The sequence below is a fragment of the Sapajus apella genome, unplaced genomic scaffold (genome assembly GCF_009761245.1).
Source record: "Sapajus apella isolate SASKATOON/1434 unplaced genomic scaffold, GSC_monkey_1.0 scaffold65, whole genome shotgun sequence".
Lineage (NCBI taxonomy): Eukaryota > Metazoa > Chordata > Mammalia > Primates > Cebidae > Sapajus > Sapajus apella.
The window spans coordinates 3421838-3445208 of record NW_022437005.1 but is presented as its reverse complement, the minus strand read 5'-3'; the positions used below and the strand labels follow the sequence as shown (position 1 = coordinate 3445208).

Here is a 23371-nt window from a genome sequence, read left to right as displayed (position 1 = left end):
GGAGTTTCACTCTTGTTACCCAGGCTGGAGTGCAATGGCGCGATCTCGGCTCACCGCAACCTCCGCCTCCTGGGTTCAGGCAATTCTCCTGCCTCAGCCTCCTGAGTAGCTGGGATTACAGGCACGCGCCACCATGCCCAGCTGATTTTTTGTAGTTTTAGTAGAGACGGGGTTTCACCATGTTGACCAGGATGGTCTCAATCTCTTGACCTCGTGATCCACCTGCCTTGGCCTCCCAAAGTGCTGGGATAACAGGCGTGAGCCACCGCGCCCGGCCACCTTCATTTCTTTAAATGTCAGATGATGTCATGGTCTCTTCCAAGTCCATCTCTGCTTGTCAGGTGTTCCATTCCTGGAATCTCAGCTTGACTCTCAAGCAGTTTACCATCTTACTTGACCCTAAATCTTCTTTCTGCAATGTATCCAAAATTCCCTGTGAAAGTGTCATTATTATCATTGGCTGGAGCAAAGTTTAGCCCTGTATGGTTTGGGGCATGAATTTTTTAAAGTATGAAATTTTGTAATGTATGAAATTTTTTAGTTGTCTACCAGTTTTTCTCAACTGGAATCAAGGTTCCAAAATGGAAACTAAGTCGTAATACCTTGAGTAAGGCATCTGTTATGTGTAATGAATTGACTTCTCTCTTATGTGTCTATAATTCTAGTTATATACTTTCTTTAGGAAAAGTGGGAAAACAGCCACTCAAACAACTTTGGTGTTCTAGGACTCAGAAGAGGAGCACCTCTGGTGGGAGTCAGTGGTGATCACCCTAAAGGCATAGTCTGTTTTGGATTTTTGTTCTGGAATTGGGGATAGGTGGGTTGGGCCCCATTCGGAAGAAGGGATGAAACCGCCTTCTGGTGAAACAGCATCTCACAAAGATCTGAAAGGCAGTTAAGCTTTCACATTCTTGTAGAATCGCAGTTCCTCAGAGGACAACACAGATAAACTAGGGCAGGGGTCCTAAACCCGACTGACCATCAGAACCTCCTAGGTGGTTAACATACAGATTCCTCAGCCCCTGTCCTGGAGATTCTTATTTGGTAGGTCTGGGCTTGGGCTCTTCTGCAGATTGTGTTGGTCAGCAGGCCTCGGGACTTGCTGATCCACCCCGGTCATCTGGCTGCATCTCCATTCTCGCACCCTGGGCAGGCATCCTTTGTGTAGCCTTCTGAGTGGTCTCCTTGCTAGACTGTCACCCCTCCAAAGTCTATGCACACCAACCAGAAGGGCCTTTTAAAAACATAAATATGGGCCGGGCGCGGTGGCTCACGCCTGTAATCCCAGCACTTTGGGAGGCCGAGGCGGGTGGATCACGATGTCAAGAGATCGAGACCATCCTGGTCAACATGGTGAAACCCCGTCTCTACTAAAAATACAAAAAATTAGCTGGGCATGGTGGCGCGTGCCTGTAATCCCAGCTACTCAGGAGGCTGAGGCAGGAGAATTGCCGGAACCCAGGAGGCGGAGGTTGCTGAGCCGAGATCGCGCCATTGCACTCCAGCCTGGGTAACAAGAGCGAAACTCCGTCTCAAAAAAAAGAAAGAAAAAGAAAAGAAAAAGAAGAACATAAATATGACTTTGTCAGTCCCCTGTACACAAACCTTCTGGTGGCTGTGGCTTCCTATTACATATAAGTTTCAAAGTCTTAGCCATTTACCTAAAGCCTGCAAGAACTGGCATGATTTGGCCTCCACCTCAAGCCTTTTCTGATCGCATCTTCTACTTTGTTTCCCTTTCTCTCTTCTGTAGTCACGGTGGCCTTCCTATCCTTCCTCCAAAGCCTCTGCCTGGTTCCTGCCTCAGGGCGTGTGCACCTGCTGTTCTTTTATCTGGGCCATTGGCCTGGCTCCCTTCAGGTGTTTGCTCATATCTCACCCTGTAGAGGGGTCTTTTCTGGCTGCTTGCCTTCCCTTGCCTCTGTCTGTTAGTCCTTTTCCTTGACATACCTTTATTTCTTTATAGCACTTACCACAATCTAAAATTACAGAGTATTATTTTGATTTTCTTCTAAGGCTCTCTGTGAAATGCCCTCTGTGAGGACTGGGACTGCACTGTTTACCATTTTATCCCTGCACTGAGACTATTACCTGGCGTGTGAAAGCATTAATACTCACTAAATATTTATGGAATGAATGAATGAATATATAAATCTCCCCATATAGCATCCCAGATAAGGATTTCTCTAGCTTCTAACTAAGCCTCTTCAGTAATGGTTCTGCACAGCTTTAGGTAACTCATTTTATATTGAGGCACTTCTGATTGTTTGGCTATTCTCCTTTCGGCTGAAAAAAATAAAGTGTCTGCCTTCTCTCTTGCTCAGTAGCCCCAGCTGAGGTTCCTTCTGGAGAGTTGGTGTAATGGTGAATGCTGCCACTGGATGCGGTGCATTCTATAAAGCGTCATTTTAAAGGGGAGGTTGGTGCACTGGGCACTGTGCTTGCCACCCAGATTCTCCATCTTTGAGGGCTTGTTGCCCAGCCTTCAGCTGTCAGCTCTTTCCGCCACAACCTGCAGTCCCTGATTGCTCAGACCAGGGCTATAAAAGCCTGGCCATCTGGGCCCAACCTGTGGCAACTCTGAAGGGCTGCTGCAGCCCCAGTACTGCCTGTGAGGTTGGCCAAGGCTGTCCTTGGGTCAGTGCTGCAGCTCCACTTCTCCCTTTGCCCGGGCCTGCCTACGTTTCCTTTTTTTCCCAGGAGTGGATCCCAAGGACACACCTTAATGAACACCCTGCATGCTACACTCCCACACATGTCTGCTTCTCTGGGATCCCAACCTGTAAACTGTAACAGTTGGTGCTTTGCCTGCTTTTTTAGTTCATGACCCTTTCCCTAGGCCAGGGAAGATAATAAAAGGCTCAGCTTAATGGCCTCCTATTGTGGCAGAGGTCAAGTGAGGATTTCACTTGGCATGGGAGACTCATAAGGCTGTGACAGCATCGTTGTCCTTGGCTCATCTGTACTGGCAGCCCTTGGGGAATGGAGTGGAGGCTGTGCCAGTTTCCCACGAGCTGCTGCTTGAGGTTGGCATTTGGATGTAGGTCATGGTGCCACTGACCTCTAGCTGACTGCTATGTGGTGAGCTGTGTTCTCAGAAGCCAAAATGAAGTCAGGGTGATTGTCTGAAAAACCCACTCCAGAATTTTTTTACTATCTGTCTTCCCTGGGTTTTTCTCAAAAAATTGAGCTGGAGGCTTTCGTGATTTCATGGAAAATAGCTAAGAGTGGTTGGAGTCCCAGGCTGTGCATGAATTTCTTCTTCTAACCATAAAGGATATAAACAGCAGGAAGACATGGTTTCAGGGAGAATAGCCCTCCCTGAGTTTGTCTCCAGGCTCTGAGATAGGTAAGGTGATAACAAACTTATGGAGCCTCTATCACTTCTCTGGGTACCAAGGGTGTAGGCCGGACCCAGCTTGCTTGCTATCGGGGATTGGGGTAGGGAGGCGAATACATCTGCATCTAAATATGGAAGCACCTAAATGTGGATACAGACCTCTGAGGGAGAAACAGCGTGTCAGAGTTAGCAAGCAAAAACAGCATGAGGAAGCCTCATGCAATATTTGGGACACAGTCATAATATACAATTTTGTATTATCTGAACTTCAGTTTAATTGGGCTTCCTGTATTTTATCTGGAACCTAATACAAGAGGAAAAGAGAAGCGCTTTTGAGTAGAACAGAGGAACGAATTCATGGAGTCTAGGGTATTAGGATGCTTTTGAGAAAGGGGTACTGGGACTAGGTTTCAACGTGGGTATCATTTTGCTTGGTGGAAATGCAGAGGGATGGCCATAAGGAGAGGCAGATCTAGGCAGTGCCTGAGGATACTCGGCACCTTGGGAAGGTGTGAAAGTGCAAGGCCATGGGGAGCTGTCCATTTTATGGCCCTGTCATCAGGAGAGAGGATGGTCAGTAGCTTTTGCTTTCATGCCACATAAGGACGCAGACTTGTTCCAGAGCATGAAGAGCCACCCAGAATTTCAAAGCAGGGACTTTTTGTCTTTTAAGTAACTAAATTTATTTTAACTGTAGAAGGAATATCAAATCTTGCTAAAATGAATTCCAGCAGTGAAATGTTCATTTTCTCTTCCCCTGGAGCCCTGCTCCCACTCACTATCCAGAGGTAAACATTGTGAGTGGCTGCCTGTTTATCCCTTCAGAAATGTTCAGAAATGTTTTATGTACCTAGAATCATAGATATATTATTCTTTTGGCATTATTAATCTATCTGTTGAGCTGCAAACTTGATTGTCATCTGCACACAGTTTTGCTGCTTGCTCTTCCATTTACAAGGGTCCTTAGACTTCTTTTCATGTTAGTATACATGGAGCTCATGTATTATTTTTAAAAGTGAAGTTTTTAATTTCATTTTTGCTATCAAGTGTCTTGCCACCAAAATGAAGGCAGTTAAATATTGGTTCATAGTATGAAACTTTTAAGGTGCAGTTGGGATGCTGGTTTATTTCAGAACTCATGGTGAGTAAATTACTCTTTAGAATATTCCAGGCTAATGGCTCAGTTTGGAGATTCCAACATCACCCAGTCTAGCTGTTTACTATGGAGTGAACAAATATTATCAGCTGAAGGAATGGAATCAATTTGAATTGCTGAATAACCTAAAAACATTTTCAAAATATTTGAATTAACATAGGTATGTTAGGCTGTTCTTCTGCTGCAATAAAGAAATACCTGAGAGTGGCACTTTATAAGAAAAGAGGTTTAACTGGCTCATAGTTCTGCAGGCTGTACAGGAAACACAGCAGCATCTGTTTCTGGGGAGGCCTCAGGAAACTTTTACTGATGGTGGAAGGCGAAGCAGGAGTTTGGCAAGAATAGATCATACTTATTGACCTATTCATATGACGAGAATGTGAGCAAGGGTTGGGGGAGGTGTCATACACTTTTGAACAGCCATATCTTCTGAGGAGTCACTCACTGTCATGAGGACAGCACCGAGGGAATGGTGCCAAAGCATTGATGAGAAATCCACCCCCATGATCCAGTCACTCCCCGACAAGCCTCACTTCTAGCATTGGGGATTACAATTCCACTGAGATTTACTTGGAGACAAATATACAAACTATATTATTCTATCCCTGGCACCTCCTAAATCTCATGTTCTTCTCACATTGCAAAATACAATCATGCCTTTCCAGCAGTTTCCCAAAGTCTTAACTCATTCCAGCATTAACTCAGAAGTCCAAAGTCTAAAGTCTCATTTGAGACAAGGCAAGTCCCTTCCACCTATGAGCCTGTAAAATCAAAAACAAATTGTTTGCTTTGCTTCCAAGATCCAATGGGGGTATAGGCATTGGTTAAACATTCCTGTTCCAGAGGAATAAATTGGCCAAAAGAAAGGGGCTACAGGCCCCATGCAAGTTCAAAACTCAGGGCAGTCAAAATAATCTCCTTTGACTCCATGCCCTACATCCAGGGCACCCTGGTGCAAGGAGTGGGCTCCCAAGGGCTTGGGCAGCTCTGCCCTTGCGGCTCTGCCGAGTACAGTCCTCATGAGTACTTACAGGTTATCGAGTGCCTGTGGCTCTTCTAGGAGAAGGGTGCAAGCTGCTAGTGAATCTGCCATTCTCACGTCTTGAGGGTGGTGGCCTCCTCACAGCTACACTAGGCAGTGCCACAGTAGGGACTCTGTGGGGCTCCAACCTTACATTTTCCTTTGGCACTACCCTGGTAGAGGTTTTCTGTGAAAGTTCTGCCTCTGCGTCAAGCTTCTGCCTGGACACCCAGGCTTTTTCATATGTCCTCCAAAATCTAGGCAGGGGCTCCCAAGCATCTCACACTTGTGCGTTCTGTGCACCTGCAAACTTAACACCATGTGAGAGCTGCAGGCACAAGGTTTACTGCTTACACCTTCTGAAGCAGTAGCCTGAAGTGTGTTCGGTGCCCTTTGAGCCCAGACTGAAGCCAGAGCAGCTGGGATGTGGGGGGGAGCAGTGTCTGGAGGCTGCACAGGGCAGCTGGGCTCTGGGCCTGGTTCACAAATCCATTCTTCTCTCCTAGCCCTCTGGGCCTGTGATGGGAGGGGCTGCCTCAAAGGGGTCTCTGAAATGCCTTCCAGGCCTTCTCCCCATTGTCTTGGATATTAAATTATCTCTCTTTTAGTTATGCAAATATTTCTAGCAAGTGGTTGGTCCACAGCCTACTTTAATTCCTCTTTCAAAAAAGCTTTTTCTCTTTCTGTGCCACCAGGCCAGGCTGTAAATTTTCTAAACTTTTATGCTTTGCTTTAAATATAAGTTCCAGCCGGGTGCAGTGGCTCACACCTATAATCCCAGCACTTTGGGAGGCCAAAGCAGGTAGATCACCTCAGGTCAGGAGTTTGAGGCCAGCTTGGCCAACATGGTGAAACCCTGTCTCTACTAAAAATACAAAATTAGCAGGGCATGGTGGCGTGCCTGTGATCCCAGCTACTTGGGAGCCTGAAGCGGAATTGCTTAAACTGGGGAGGCGAAGGTTGCTGTGAGCCAAGATCGCCCAATTGCACTCCAGCCTGGGCAACAAGGGCAAAACTCTGTCACAAAAAAATACAATACAATAAATATAACTTCCAACTTGTTTCTTTTTTTCTTGCATCAGCAAAGGCTGTTACAGGCAGGCAGGTCACCTCTTGAACACTTCACTGCTTAGAAATTTTCTCCACCAGATCCCTAGGTCTTCACTCTCAAGTTTAAACTCCCACAGATCTCTAAGGCATGGACACAATGCAAACAAGTTCTTTGCTGAGGCATAACAAGGATGACCTTTGCTTCAGTTCCTGTTAACTTCCTGATTTCCGTCTGAGACCTCCCTCAGCAGCCTGGCTTTCACTGTTTATGTCACTATCAGCATTTTGGTCAGAAGCATTTAACCAGTCTCTAGGAAGTTCCAAACTTTTCCTCATCTTCTTGTCTTCTGAGCTCTCCAGATTCTTCCAACCACTGCCTCTTACCCAGTTCCAAAGCTGCTTCCGTCTTTTCAGGTATCTCTTTAGCAGTGCCCTACTCCTTGCTACCAGTTTTTCGTGTTGGGCTATTCTTGCATCGCACTAAAGAAATACCTGCGAGTGGGTAATTTATAAGACAAGAGGTTTCATTGGCTCATCATTTGCATTGGTTCCTATGCAGGCTGTGTAGGCATCTGCTTCTCAGGAGGCCTCAGGAAGCTTTTACTCATGACTGAAGGTAAATCGGGAGCAGCCACATCACATAATGAGAATGGGAGCAAGAGTGAGGTGGGGGGAGGTGTCATGTACTTTTAAACAGCCAAATCTCACAAGAACTCATTCACTGCAAGGACAGCACCAAGGGGATGGTGCTGAACCAGTCATGAGAAATCCACCCCTGTGATCCAGTCACCTCCCACCAGGCTACACCTCCAGTGTTGGGGATTACAACTCATCATGAGATTTGTGTGGGTACAAATGTACAAACTATATCATTAGGATTTTTTTTTTTTTTTAATGTTCTTCTAACTCACGTATCTGAGAGCTGACATAATTTATCTCTTTTCCTGGTAAGGTATTTTAAATCTTTTCCTTTCGTCCTCCTCCTCCCATATTGATCTGCAACTAAGTATATGTACTCCAACTGGTTCATTTGTAGCGTCTTATCATCTATTTTCCAGACCTTTCAGATAAATTACTTATTTATATGAAGGGCCCATAATTGGCTTTTCGGTTGAGAAATCCAGTTCACCGAAGTGGCCAGGGAGAGACATAGTTCATTTTTCCCTATTATCAAATTAATGTCAAGTAATATCTTAGGGTTATTTATTTTCCACAATATAAGAAAAATGTCAAGATTTATTTGCTGTGTTTCTTAAATGTCAGAGGAAATTGACCTGAGAGGCTGGGTAAGTCTCAGTGCCTGGCTTTATAGTTTTCAGCTGAAGAATTAGGAGACAAAGCACCCAGTGCTGATTGTGGGTGGTGCCCTTGTGCTTAGTGGACTCAGTGTGGATGCGAAGGAGGCTGGGCTTCTCTGGACTAATTGGAGAGATGACATCAGCAGGAATAAAGCCATGCAGGTGAGATGAACTAGGTAGGTGTATGAGGGGTGTTGTTTCTAAAGGTTTATCAGGAGGAGGTAAGTCAAACTGGACCCAAGACAAGCCTTACTTGAAAATGTTGATAGGGCTGGCAGGGTGGCTCACGCCTGTAATCCCATCACTTTGGGAGACTGAGGTGGGTGGATCGCTTGAGACCAGGAGTTCGAGACCAGCCTGACCAACATGGGGAAACCCTGTCTCTACTAAAAATACAAAAATTAGCTAGGCGTAGTGGTGTACATCTGTAGTCCCAGCTACATGGGAGGCTAATGTACAAGAATTGCTTGAGTCCAAGAGGCAGAGGTTGCAGTAAGCTGAGATTGTGCCACTGTACTTCAGCCTGGTGACAGAGCCAGACCCTATCTCAAAAAAGAGAAAAAGAACATGTGGGTGGGAAGTGGGAAGATACTATACTATGTGGGAAGGCAGGAACCAAGAAGTAGGGGGCAAGTAGGGAGACCAGGTGGGTAGAGGATGGGTGTGGTAAAGAGTACACCAGGGGGCTGGGTGTGGTGGCTCACGCCTGTAATCCCAGCACTTTGGGAGGCGGAGGTGGGTGGATCATTTGAGGTCAGGAGTTTGAGACCAGCCTGGCCAACATGGTAAAACCCCATCTTAAAAAAAAAAAAAAAAGAGTACACCAGGGTAAGAGCCATTTATTTAATATTTCAGAAAGTTCATCACATTTAACAACCATTTTAGGAGCACCTCAAAGTTGCAGGCACCGTGTCAGAGGCTGGGGATATGAACCCAGACAGACAGAGTCCTTAATCTTTAAAAGTTCACAGTGTGGTGGGTGAGACAAGCAGGGGTGCCATCTAACTAGGGGATGGGGTAGAGGGCTTGGCAAAGACTGCAGAGGATATGGAGTCTGAGCTGAATTTAGAGGGATGGTTGGGCATTGGCCATGGGGAGAGGATGGGGCAGGATAGAGTGCTGGAATAGAAATGTCAGTTAGGGTCAGATCTGAAGGACTTTGTATGGTAGCACTGAGAGTTGGTCTTTATGTTGCAGCCTCTGGGAAGTCACTGAAGGAGTTTAAAGCAGGGAGCCTCATGGTGAGGTGTGTATTATGGAAGGTCCTCTCTGGCAGCAGAGAATGAAGTGTGTGTGAGAGAGGATGAGGCTGGCGGCTAAGAGACTAGCAGTGGGAGTAGCCTGACCTGGGACAGAGCCTACAAAGTAGGGAGATCTGGTCCAGTTCAACAGGTGGTAGATCAGATGGAACTAGGTAACTGAATGTTGGGTAGGGGGGTTGGGGGTAAGGTTGTTTGATGGAGTGTCACATGGACTCTGAAGTCACCTATGACAGTTAAAGCCCCTAGGGGTGAAGGCCAAGAGCAGAAGCCAGAGTCTCCAGTGGATGAAGGGGGCTGAGCGGGGTTGGTCAGCAGGGTGAGGATAGGAAGGAAGTACTGGAGTCTGCCTTCTTCCTTTCTTTCACCTTTGAAATCTAGTTCTCCCAGAATCTGCAAAGGAGGACATGTACCAAATAATTAGTTTTAACCTTTTTTTTTTTTTTTGAGACGGAGTTTCGCTCTTGTTACCCAGGCTGGAGTGCAATGGCGCGATCTCGGCTCACCGCAACCTCCGCCTCCTGGGTTCAGGCAATTCTCCTGCCTCAGCCTCCTGAGTAGCTGGGACTACAGGCACGCGCCACCATGCCCAGCTAATATTTTGTAGTTGTAGTAGAGACGGGGTTTCACCGTGTTGACCAGGATGGTCTTGATCTCTTGACCTTGTGATTCACCCGCCTCGGCCTCCCAAAGTGCTGGGATTACAGGCTTGAGCCACCGTGCCCGGCCAGTTTTAACAATTAATAGCTCCAATGATCATAGAGATCACACTGGTTTTGCTTTTCCTGAACATTTTTTGACAAATTTTATATTTGTATACATATTTATGGGGTATGTGTATTAGCATATGTAATGATCAAGCCAAAGTATTTGGAATATCCATCACCGGAGCATCATTTCTGTGTGTTAGGTACATTTCAGGTCCACTTTTCTAGGTATTCTGAAAACTGCAATACACTGTTGTTAACTATAGTCAGCCTGCTTTGCTTGCAGGCATTAGAACTTTTATTTTCTATCTAACTGTATGTTTGTACCTGTTAATCAGCTTCTCTTCATTCCCCCCACCTCCATACACTCATTCCAGCCTGTGATATCCATCATTCCACTCTCTACCTCCCTATGATCAAATTTTTAATGTCTCACATATAAGTGAGAGCTTGTGATATTTGTCTTTCTGTGCCTGGCTTATTTTACTAAACATAATGACCCCTAGTTCTATCCACATTGCTGCAAATGACATGACTTCATTCTTCTTTATGGCTCAGCCATATTCCATTGTGTATATATACTTGATCCGTTCATCCATTGCTGGACACTTAGGATGATTCGGTATCTCTGCTATTGTGAATAGTGCTTTAGTAAACATGGGAGCACAGGTATGTCTTTGATGCATTGATTTCTTTTCCTTTGGATAAATACCCAGTAGTCAGATTGCTGGATTGTATGGCAGTTCTTTTTAATTTTTAAAGAAATCTCCATTCTATTTTCCAGGGTACTAATTTAGATTTCCACCAACAGTGTATGAGAGTTCCCTTTTCTCCACATGCTTGCCAGCATCTTTTTAATTGTCTTTTTAGTAGCCATTCTAACTGGGATAAAATGATATATCTTTGTGGTTTTGATTTGCATTTTCCTGATGATTAGTGATATTGAGCATTTTTTCATGTATCTGTTGATATTTGTATGTTTGCTTTTGAGAAATGTCTCTTCATTTCTAATCCATTTTTAATGGGATTAGTTTTCAAAATAATAAAAGCTATGGCAAACCCACAGCTAACACAGTAGTGAATGGGGAAAAGATGAAATTATTTTCTGTTAGAACTGGAAGAAGACAAGCAAGCCTCCTTTCACCACTCCTATGGAACATAGTACCGTAAGTCCTAGTCAGAGCAATCAGGCAAGAGAAAGAAATACAAGGCATCTAAATTGGAAAAGAGGAGGTCAAACTGTCTTTCTTTTTAGATGACACGATCTTATATTTGGAGAAACCAAAGACCTCATCTAAAAACTGTTAGAACTGTTGAACGAATTCAGTAAATTTGCAGGATATAGCATTTCTATATACCAATAATGAAATAGCTGAGAAAGAAATGAAGAAGGGGGTAGCTATTTACCATAACTACCAAAGAAAAATACTTAGGAATAAATTTAACCAAGAAGGTAAAAGATCTCTTCAAGGAAAACTGCAAAACACTGATGAAAGAAATTGAGGAGGACACAAACAGATGGAAAGACATCCCATGCTCATGGATCAGAAGAATTAATATTGTTAAAATGACCATACTGCTCAAAGCCATTTACAATTTCAGTGCAATCCCTATCAAAATACCAACATCATTTTTCAGAGAAATAGAAAACAAAATTATAAAATTTGTGTGGAAGCAAAAAAGAGCCTGAATAGCCACAGCAACCCTGAGCAAAAACAAAGCTGAAGGCATCATACTACCTGACTTTAAATGTATTTAAAGTCTGTAGTAACCGAAGCAGCGTGGTGTTGGTATTATATGAAAATAGACACATGGACCAATGGAGTGGAACAGAGAACCCAGAAATCCACATGTTTTCAACTGACTTTCAGCAAAGCCACCAAGAACTTACATTGGGGTTCTCTTCCTGATGCTGGGAAAACTGGGTAAGAATATGCAGAAGAAAGAAACATGACCCCCATCTCTCACTGTATACAAAAGTCAACTCCAGATGGATTAAAGACTTCAATGTAAGACCTGAAATTACAGAACTACTAGAAGAGAACATAGGGAAAGCTCTTCAGGACATAGGTCTGAAGACTTTGTGGGTGAGACTTCGGAAGCACAGGCAACAAAACAAAAATAGACAGAAGAGGGCTATGTTAAACCAAAAAACATTCACACGGTAAAAGAAACAGAGTGAAGAGACAACCTGTTGAATAGGAGAAAATTTTTGTAAGCTACTTATTTGATAGTGAACTCATATCCAGAATGTACAGGGAACTCAACTCCACAGTAAAAAATACATTGGCTTTTCCATAAGTGCTTTCAGGAATTAGGAAGAGATTTGCTCTTTATGGCTAAAACTCTAGCCAGCATCTTTGTTATAAATAATAACATTAATTTTTGATTAAAGATACACCTTTTTTTTTTTTTTTTTTTTTTTTTTTTTGAGACATAGTTTTGTTCTTTCATCTAGGCTGGAGTGAAGTGGTGCGATCTCAGCTTGCTGCAACCTCTGTCTCCCAGGTTCAAGTGATTCTCCTGCTTCAGCCTCTCAAGTAGCTGGAATCATCAGTGCTTGCCACCATACCCAGCTAATTTTTGTATTTTTAGTAGAGATGGGGTTTCGCCATGTTGTCCAGGCTGGTCTTAAACTCCTGATTTGTGATCTGCCCAACTGGGCCTCCCAAAGTGTTAGGATTACAGGCGTGAACCACTGTGCCTGGCCACATCTTTTTTTTTTTTTTTTTTTTTTGACTTTTTCAGTTTTTATGCTTAAAGAAGAAAACAAGCTAGGAAATTATTTGTGAAATTTCTTTTCTGAATTATATGGCCTCCATCTTAATTTTGATGACCTCTAATTATTTTTTGATATGACTTTAAACTATTGGCTATAGCCTCAGATTGACATTGAGAAACACAGTCTGGGAATAGAAAGGCTAGAAACTCACTCATAGTTTGGTAGGGTAAGAATGAGGGAACCTGGATGTCATGGCATTCAGTTGACAGCTTACATCAGATTATGTCAGACATTTATTGCTCTTAGTCAGAAGCCATTGTACAACTTAAAAGCATAGAACAGAGTCAGCTGACTTATGGTATATCCATCTATATTCTGTCATGTGATTTTAAAAATAAAACCTAAAAGTTAAAGAACAAAGGTTAGTGAGTTTCCCATTGTAAGAAGTAGGTAATATTGTGGAGTTTATTTCATAAGGGTAAACCTAAGACCCATCTATTACTATGTCATATTAAGTACAATGTCAGAACAGTGCTTTTTAAATTTTATTATTTTTTGAGACAGAGTTTCACTCTCGTTGCCCGGCTGGAGTGCAATGGCACGATCTCCGTTCACCACAACCTCTGCCTCCTGGGTTCAAGCGATTCTCCTGCCTCAGCCTCCCAAACTTTTTATATTTGAATGCTGATCAGAATCATTTATAGTTCTTGTTAAAATGCAGGTTCCTATTCAGCAGGTTTTAGGTGGGGCCTGAGAACCCTCATTTCTCTCAGGTTTCCCAGGAGCTGATGATGTTGCTGGTTCCTGGAGCATATTTTGAGTATTAAGGGTCAGAGCAGGGATTCCTGTCTTTTGGGGGACGGAGCTCTTTGAGAAGCTAAGGAAAGCTGTGGACCCTCAGAATAGCGAACCTGCCTCCTGCTCCTGACCTCCCTTCCCACCCACTCACCCTGATGCATAGGGATTTCAGGGAGGTTGTGAAACCTTTGAAACCTACCTGCATCTCCAGTTTTCATGTTAGAAATGGCTAATAAAAACTCATATTGCATAACAGTCTTTCAGTCAGTATCGCTCCTAGTGCTCCTCAATGGTTGTTAATTTAAAACTAGGAATGCACTGCCCTTATTACCTGCAGGTTAGTATACATGATCATGTGGAGGGCCCTTTAGATTTAGCTGCTCCAAAGGCGTAAAGTTCTGAGACGGGGAATTATGGTGGCTTCCAGAAGGAGTGGTGGGCATGGTATGAGCCACATTACTTCGTTTTATAGGCAAGAATTGACAAGTAAATGTGAGCATTAACACAATCACTTCTAATTTTCTAGGTAACTGGATAATTTTGTGTTCATGAGTGGTATTTGTTGATAATAGTGGTTTCAAGATGAAAGCTCTAGGTACATTAGGTTAGTGATTGAGAATGACCTGCTATGGGAATGGGAGGACTCGAGATGTGGCTGTCAGTGATATAAATAAATCCAGGGCTTTTGTTCTCTTGTTGAGTAGGACGTGCTTTGGTAGTTGAATGCTGTAGGAAAGGTTTAATTTTGTGAAGTAATTGTTTTATAGCCACATGAACATGGGGTGCTCCTGAAGCAGTTCTTACTTTTGGCTCTGCATTGGAATTGCCCTACTCCTGGTGGGTTGGAGTGGAAGCACTTTTCAGGCTTGGAAATGTAAAACTTGGCCCTGGGAACCTACTGTAGTTCCCGCATGGTGTTTACTGCAAATGCTTTTTGGGTTTAATTGTTCACAACTGATATTTATTCTGCCTCTGTTCATCTGAGCTGGTCAGGATGTTATCCCTTAGCTGGTTTCCCCGTACCTGGATTATTTTGAAGCAAATCCCAGGCAACATATTATTTGATTTGTAAATATTTCAATATGTATTTCTAAAAGCTTTTTTTAAAGTCATAATACTATTATGACACCTGTAATATTAGTAATAATTTCTTAATATCATCAAATATCTGATCAGCGCTAACATTTCTCCACATACCTTAATAATTTTTTTTTTTTGAGACGGAATTTTGCTTTTGTCACCCAGGCTGGAGTGCAGTGGTGCCATCTTGGCTCACTGCAACCTCCGCCTCCTGGGTTCAACCGATTCTCCTGCCTCAATCTCCTAAGTAACTGGGATTATAGGTGCCTGCCACCACGCTCGGCTGTTTTTTTTGTATTTTTAGTAGAGACGGGGTTTCGCCAGGTTGTCCAGGCTGGTCTTGAACCCTGACCTCAGGTGATCCACCCGCCTCAGTCTTCCAAAAGGTTATTATTTTTAAAGTGCTTTTTCTGTTTAAATTGGGATCCAGTTGGTTGATATGTCTTTAATGTCTTTTTTGGCTTTAGCGTTCCCTTCTATCTTTATATTCTTTGCAATTTGTCATCATTTGGAATATGCTGGGTCATTTACCCTGCCGCCACAGGCTAGACTTTGCTAATTCCCCTGCCTGAGGATGTTGGCATGTTCTCACTTACACTTGTCATGCCTGGTTCCCTACAGAGCAGCTCTAGGTCAGAGCCAGGCCTTCCCAGCGAGGGAAGGACAGGAACCCTGGGGCGAGGGGCGTTGGTACTTCAGGTAGAATGCACCTCGTACCTGGTTTTCTCACAGTGGCTGGCCTGGTAACGATTGGTGGTCCCTCCCTAGAGCCATTAATTCACCAGCGGTGACAAAATGATATTTTAATTCTGTCATTTCTTCTTTATTTTTTTAGCTGGAATATCTCTAAAAGAGAAGCTTTCTTTCACTGTTCTTTGATTACTTGAAGTACAGTTTTGGAAATGCAAGATAAATGCTTGATTCTTTCTGTTTACTTGACAGTTTTCAAAATAATGAGACAGATCCTTTGATCCTTGAGAGGGGACCATTAAGTTTTTATTTTTAAGTTATGAGTTTTATGTGTTTAAATATATTCTATGTATTTCAGTTGGTTTCTTATCTTTTTGCTGCCCAGATTTCTCAACTTTGGGCAGCAGGAATGTATGCAAGTTGGTTCCTGAGTCCTTTTGACAGTGTCCTTATATTAGTTTTTTCTTAGTATGTAACAAATTACCCCAAAACGTAGGGGCTTAAAACAATATGTATTGACCAAACATGGTCGCTCACACCTGTAATCCCAGCACTTTGGGAGACTGAGGTGGGTGGATCGCTTGATCTCAGAAGTTTGAGACCAGCCTGAGCAACACAGCCAAACCTCATGTCTACAAAAAAATACAAAAATAGGCAGGCACAGTGGTGTATGACTGTAGTCACAGCCACTTGGGAGGTTAAGGCAGGAGAATCGCTTGAGCCTAGGAGGTGGAGGTTGCAGTGAGCTCAGATCACACCACTGCACTCCAGCCTGGGTGACAGGAGCAAAACTCTGTCTCAAAAAAACCAAACAACAACAAAATAAACACAGCTTGTATTATCTCAGAGTTTCTGTGGGTCAGGAATCTGGGTGGGGTTTAGCTGGGTCCTGTGACTCGGGCTCCCCGCTAGGGCTGCTGTCAGGGTGCCAGCTGGCTGGCCGGCTGCCCAGTCATCATCTCCCATCGTCATGTCCCAGTGTGGGTTTGAGGAGGGTGCCCTGCCAGGCTGTCTGGCATGTTGCTGGGAGGCCCCTGTTTCCTGCTGGCTGGCTCTGTCCACAGGTTTCCTCACTCTGTGGTCCCTGGCTTTTCTCACTGCCAGGGCTGTAAGAGAGAAGGCACGAGAGAGAGATCCAGCAAGATAGAAGTCATAGTCTTGAAAGTCTGCCTGGGAAGTGACAGACCATCACTTGGGTGTGTTTGTGCTCTAGTCATTAGAAGTGACTCACTAGGTCCAGCCCCACTCAAGGTCAGGGATGGCACATGCCAGGGTGTGAGTGCCAGGCAATCAATGGGAGCTGTGTTACAGGGTGCCCGCCACAGCCCTAGTGACCTGTGTTAGCATTCCTGCTTTATTGTGTGAGGAGATGGTTCAGTATTTGAATTAAGTCATTTATTCAAGGAACCCTGACTTATTTTAGTGGAAAATGGCATTTATAGGCTATAATTTGAGCGTAAGATTCTAGGACTTTTCAATGGACAAAGCACGGGAGTTTTTTGTTGTTTGTTTAATTTCATATGAAAGGTGAAGTTTCTGCTACTCCTTTCAGTTAGATTCAGGACTACAGTTTTTTTTTTTTTTTTTTTTTTCTTTTGAGACCAAGTCTCTCTCCATCACCAGGCTGGAGTTCAGTGGCGTGATCTTGGTGCTCACGGCAACCTTGTCTCCTGGGTTTAAGCGATTCTTCTGCCTCAGCCTCCCAAGTAGCTGGGAATACAGGCGCATGCCACCACTTCCAGCTAATTTTTGTATTTTTAGTAGAGATGGGGTTTCACTAAGTTGGCTAGGATGGTCTCGATCGCTTGACCTTGTGATTCGCTTGCCTCAGCCTCCCAAAGCTCTGGGATTACAGGCGTGAGCCACCACACCCGGCTAGGACTACAGGTTTTACTTCACCTCATCAAACTTGTGTTTGTATCTTGTTCAACCACTTCAAAAACTTTGGTTCTCTGGGGCACCGGCATGATTAATTACTCCTGTAATGTCCCACAGTACACAGACAGAAATCTCAGAATAATGACACTTACATTACCACCCAAAATATGATTACTACAAATGGTTTAAGATTTCTTTGTAGTTCTTTTTCTTTTAGGATATATCTCATTACAATATACAGTCAAATTCCTCTATAGAGTCATAATTGGAATAGTTTGTCACTTTGTGGTACATAACTAGATTCATTTGCTTCAACTTACTTTTGAATTTTAGCTTGTTATTTGTTTGTTTATTTATTTATCTATTTATTTTTAAGATGGAGTCTCACTCTGTCACCCAGGCTGGAGTGCAGTGGCATGGATCTCGGCTCACTGCAACCTCCGCCTCCCGGGTTCAAGCAATTCTTCTGCCTCAGCCTCCAGAGTAACTGAGACAACAGGCATGCGCCACTACGCCCAGCTAATTTTGCTAATATTTTATATTTTTTAGTAGAGACGGGGTTTTACCATATTGGCCAGACTGGTCTTAAACTCCTGACCTCATGGTCTGTCCTTCTCCGCCTCCCAAAGTGCTGGGATTACAGGCGTGAGCCATTGTGCCCCGTCGTTATTTTATTTTTTTTTAATTTTTATTTTATTTTTGCATAAATTATTTTTATCATTCTAAAGACCTTCAGATCAAGGTATATTTGCAGAAATGTAGCTTCTATCCTGTTCACTTTCCTTGTCCGTGCCAAATCTTTATTCTCAATTTCCCTTTTTCTCCTAGGTAGCCTTTTGAAAAATACATAGGTTTTTAAATATAACTTGTATCTTTCTACATACCTTTTCTCCATCTTTTATCTCCACTGAACAGTATATCCCAGTGGCCACGCCATAACAGCATATAGACGTCTTCCTCATTCCTTGTTCAATGGCGTCACACTCCATTGGGTAAATGTATGGTCATTTATTCTAGGGATCTGTACTCCTCAGGAGTTCCCCTGTGCTGCTGTTTTCTGAGAAATGCAGTTTCTGAACAGCTGTAGAAAGAAGGCTGGAGGAGGGAACAGTGCCCTGGCTGTTCTGGAAGCAGCACCTGCTTGTAACCACTCTCAGTTTTTTTTTTTTTTTTTTTGGTTTTCATCTTGTAGAGAGCTAAGGTGTCTTTCTCTTTGTAACAAAGTGAGTGGGGCTGTCTTTTTCAGTGAGTCTTAGCCCTTTGTGGTGTCTGTTACTTCATTCACTCTTCTTTTGGCTTACAGTTGGAAATTGTTTCAGGTTTTAACAACACGCTGTGTATCAGTCGTAATGGTTGATGGTGGCATCATTTTGCGTGTCTTCATGTTTATATTCGTAAGGATTTGAGAGGAGTGCTATCAGGGGTGGCTCCTTACATGCCATTTAAAAATAAACTCCTATATGTAAAAAGTAGATAAAACAAATGGGCTTAATTTAGTTTTGTTTTAATAATCATTTCTCTTCTAACCAGTCCTGAATTATTTGTGTTTCAGGGAAAAGGACTTGGAGGCCAAGTTCATTATTCAGATGGAGAAAAGCAAAACAACAATCACAAACTTAAAGGCAAGTAGTGACCTGGTCTGGCTTCAGTTCCGAGAGCCGCATGTGCGCTTTACTGTGTGGATGACTTACGCGTAAATAAAGCCTGTCTGCTCTTCCCACACCCTCATTTCCAGTGCAGTCAGCTTGCCCTTGGCTTCGGCTCAGTCTTGAAGCAGAAGAATTGATCCTGTTTCCTTTCCCATTTCTGGTTTTATTTGATCTAGAAATCAAATCCAAGCTGTTGCTCTGGTCTAGAAGCTCCTGAGTCTATGCCAGACGAGGGCATTTTCATCCTGTGTCCTTGTGGTGGAGACTTAGCCTGGCAATCGACTGTGTTCTGTGAACATTAAATATGCTTTGGCACTAGATTTTTCCCATTTTTAATGAAAATGATTATGCTTGCTAATCTTTGAAGAAGAGCTGGTATTTATTATACAAAACTCAGGAGAGGAAAGATTTTTAAAAAATCATCAAATTTCTTTTCTGGAAAAAAGTTAAGAAATTTTTTTTCCAAGATGGCAGTTTTCTCCTTTGGCACTTAAAATATCCTGTTTGCTTATTTAGTTAGGAAATTTTTAAAGGACACAGAATGCTTTTTACTGAGGTGGGAAACAGGGCTATAAAATTAATGTTAAAAGAAATTATAGCTGGGCTCTGTGGCACACACGTGGTCCTAGCTACTCAGGAGGCTGAGGTGGGAGGATCACTTGAGCCCAGGAAATCAAGGCCGCAGTGAGCCCTGTTTGTGCCACTGCACTCCAGCCTGGGCAATAGAGCAAGACTCTATCTCAAATAAAAGAAAGAAATCAAGTACTTTATGGGTTTAGTGCCTTTCTCCTTCGATATTTGTCATTAACTTTTAGGTCTGGGTTTCTGAGACATGACTCTCCAGGGTCAAGTCAGATCCACTCCTGTTCACATCTGAGGAGCGGATTTCTATTAATTTGTGGCTCAAAGGACTGGGTACTTTGAGATCCAATTTTGAAGTGGTACAAATTGATCTCCAATGATAGAAGCTGGGAAATGCTCCCATCTTCCAACTGAGCAGCCTCTGGATCATTTGATTTCCTCTGTTGAGACGCTGGTGTTCTCTTTGCCTGACGCATTCCCCACTGGAGGCCTTTCTTTCTCTGCTTAGCACAACCCTTGTGCATTCCAGCTCTGTCTGGCCTGCACTGTGCTGCTTTCCCTTCCTTGGACCTCTCGCATCTTCTCATGTTTCTATTCAGTTGTCACTTGTCCATTCCCTGCTGGTAATTACCTTGTCTTTCCTTCATGCTTCTTTATACGCTCACAGTGCTTTGGTAAAGGTCCCCTGACCTTGGATGATTCTCCTTTCTTTGTGCATTATGGAATCTGTTTTCCTTGATTACTTTGTTGCTTCTTGAGTTTTATAAACATTTTATCATCTGGTGTTTGACTAACCAGAAGAGATGCCCAAACTTTTAGTGTTTTCATAAGAATCATAACAATTTTTTCTTAAATATGTGAAACGTGTGGAAAATATGGTGCTCGTTGAAGTTATTCAGCATATGTCCAATAAATAGGCTTTGGGAGCATATAAATGAGTTTTAAACATGGTTTTGGGGTGCACTTTAAGCATATAGCAGGGGGGACTAGATATATGCAAACATCTGCAATAAACTTACGACATGATGTGTCCTGGAAGAGTCTAGGCTGTCAGAGATAGGAGAAATTACTGCTACATGGAGTGCCCAAAATAAGTGTCATGAAAGAGGAGACATCTGACATGGAATTTTCAATGAGACCACCAAATCTTACAGCTCTGGAAGGTGCCAGTCTCCTCATGATCTATGTGAATTACACGTTTGTAGTTGTGCAAAGCCCAGCTCTGGTGGATTTAGGTGGAGGGAATAGTAAATGGAAATCATTGAAGCTGGAAAAGTGGAGTCTGGCTGGAGTGTTGGGTTCTTAGCAGTTTATCGTGATTTTAAAAAAAAAGGCCAGGATGGTATTCTTGGGTTATATCACAGAGAACTTAGATTGCTGCAAGGAGTTTAGTTTATATTTAGATTTTATTTATTTATTTTTTAGAGAAGCCAGCAGGAATGAAATGGTTTTTAGTCACGGTATAAATGTGGAAATTTGGGTCAAATGGCTGTGCTCTTTACGTTTATCATCATCATCCTAATCATTTCTTTCTAGATACCAGAAGGAGGCACTGGGGATTCAGGAAGAGAACGGACCAAGACCTTCACCTATGACTTTTCTTTTTATTCTGCTGATACAAAAAGCCCAGATTATGTTTCACAAGAAATGGTATGATATGATATTTTGAAAATATTTATGTTGATTTATTTTCACATTGAGAAAAACATGCCTACCCTAAAATACTTTCAAATATCTTGTTAATTTCTTTCTGAATGTAATTTTTATATAAAATAGCCTTTGCTAACTTACCTTTCTGGTTGTTACATAGGAGTATTTATTTAAGCCTGAGAAGAATCCAGTTCTCAAAAGGTTGATTTTTTTTTTCACCTCTGAGCATGATGATTATAATTTTTAATTTGTTTCAAAACTTGGACTTGGACTCTGTTTAGAAGGATTTCTACCTATAAAGCATTTCTAGGGGAACATGTGTATGCTGCTAAGCCCAGTAAAGAAGCCACTTAACCTTGAGTGCTATTCAGTGTGGAGGTTTAGGAGTGAACCTTAAACTCAAGTCCTGTGTTCCCAGCTTGTGTGGATCGTTACAGGTATTAGAGTGGATTCTAGAAAGAAAGAAGGTGTCATTCAGAATCTTTCTAGAATCTAGAATGATGCTGAAATTTATTCAAGAAATCTGGCCTGTAGGCTTTTAAGGGCTAAAGTGTAGACAAAGTGGACAGGTAAGAATAGACACAAAGGTGGCCCCAGAAGCTTGTCACATCCCTGATGTTAACATTTTAGGGGAGCAGAGGGACAAGTTTATTTCTCTGGGTGGGGAAAAGCTTGGTATTTGAGCAAGCTTGTCTTGTGACAGTTTTCAAAGGGAATATTTCCTGCTTTTGCGCATTCAGTATGATATTGGCTGTGGGTTTGTCCTAAATAGCTCTTATTATTTTGAGATAGGTTTCATCAGTAACTAGTTTATTGAGAGTTTTTAGCATGAAAGGGTGTTGAATGTTATTGAAGGCCTTTTCTGCATCTATTGAGATAACCTGTGATTTTTGTCATTGATTCTGTTTATGTGATGGATTACGTTTATTGATTTGCATATGTTAAACCAGACTTCCATCCCAGGGATGAAGCCGTCTTGATTGTGGCGGATAAGCTTTTTGATGTGCTGCTGGATTTGTTTTGCCAGTATTTTATGGCAATTTTCACATCGATGTACATCAGGGATATTGTCCTGAAATTTTCTTTTTTTGTTGTGTCTCTGCCAGGCTTTGTTATCAGGATGATGCTGGCCTCATAAAATGAGTTAGGGAGGAGTCCCTCTTTCTCTGTTGTTTGGAATAGTTTCAAAAGGAATGGTACCAGCTTCTCCTTGTACCTCTGGTAGAATTCAGCTGTGGCTCCATCTGGTCCTAGGCTTTTTTTGATTGGTAGGCTAATAATTACTACCTCAATTTCAGAACTTGTTATTGGTCTAGTCAGGGTTTCAGCTTCTTCCTGGTAATTTTTGAGAGCATGTCTGTGTCCAGGAATTTATCCATTTCTTCTAGATTTTCTAGTTTATTTGCATAGAGGTGTTTATAGTATTCTCTGATGGTAGTTTGTATTTCTGTGGTATAAAAAGAACTTATTTATTTCTGCCTTAATTTCTTTATTTACCTGGTAGTCATTTCGGAGCAGGATGTTCAGTTTCCATGTAGTTGTGCGGTTTTGAGTGAGTTTCTTAATCCTGAGTTCTAATTGGATAGCACTGTGGTCTGAGAAACTGTTGTTATGATTTTTGTTGTTTTGCATTTGCTGAGGAGTGATTTACTTCCAATTATGTGGTCAATTTTTGAATAAGTAAGATGTGGTGCTGAGAAGAATGTATATTCTGTTGATTTGGGGTGGAGAGTTCTATAGATGTCTATTAAGTCCACTTGGTCCAGAGCTGAGTTGAAGTCCCCAATATCCTTGTTAATTTTTTGTCTTGTTGATCTGTCTACTATTGACAGTGGGGTGTTAAAGTCTCCCTCTTATTGTGTTGAAGTCTCTCTTTATAGGTCTCTTAAGAACTTGCTTTATGAATCTGGGTGTTCCTATACTGGGGGCATATATATTTAGGATAGTTAGCTCTTCTTGTTGCATTAATCCCTTTACCATTACGTAATGCCCTTTTTTGGCTTCTTTGATCTTTGTTGGTTTAAAGTCTGTTTTATCAGAGACTAGGATTGCAACCCCTGCTTCTTTTTGCTTTGGATGTGCTTGGTAAACATTCCTCCATCCCTTTATTTTGAGCCTATGTGTGTCTTTGCATGTGAGATGGGTCTCCTGAATATAGCACACCGATGGGTCATGACTGTTTATCCAATCTGCCAGTCCGTTTCTTTTCATGGGTGCATTTAGTCCATTTACATTTAAGGTTAATATTGTTATGTGTTAATTTGATCCTGTCATTATGATATTAGCTAGTTATTCTGCCTGTTAGTTGATGCAGTTTCCTTATAGTGTTGATGGTCTTCACAATTTGGTATGTTTTTGCAGTGGCTGGTACCAATTTTTCTTTTCCTTATTTAGTGCTTACCCTAGGAGCCCTTGTAAGGTAGGTCTGGTGGTGACAAAATCTCTCAGCATTTGCTTGTCTGAAAGGATTTTATTTCTCCTTCACTTATGG

At 42.5% G+C, this 23371-nt stretch overlaps 1 protein-coding gene across 14 annotated transcripts in view; it reads left to right on the top strand.

Moving 5' to 3' along the window:
* The window catches only part of KIF16B (kinesin family member 16B), a 302210-nt gene that overhangs the window by 30889 nt on the left and 247950 nt on the right, over positions 1–23371 (top strand). For 13 of the 14 annotated variants that reach the window (XR_004259830.1, XR_004259831.1, XM_032248035.1 and 10 more), the window contains exons 2-3: positions 18552–18621; positions 20767–20880. Coding sequence is in view for 12 of the 14 variants with exons in the window: in XM_032248035.1 (XP_032103926.1) it covers positions 18552–18621; positions 20767–20880 (184 nt within the window). In the remaining 2 variants the exon portion in view is untranslated. The other variant, XM_032248028.1, reaches the window with a different exon arrangement.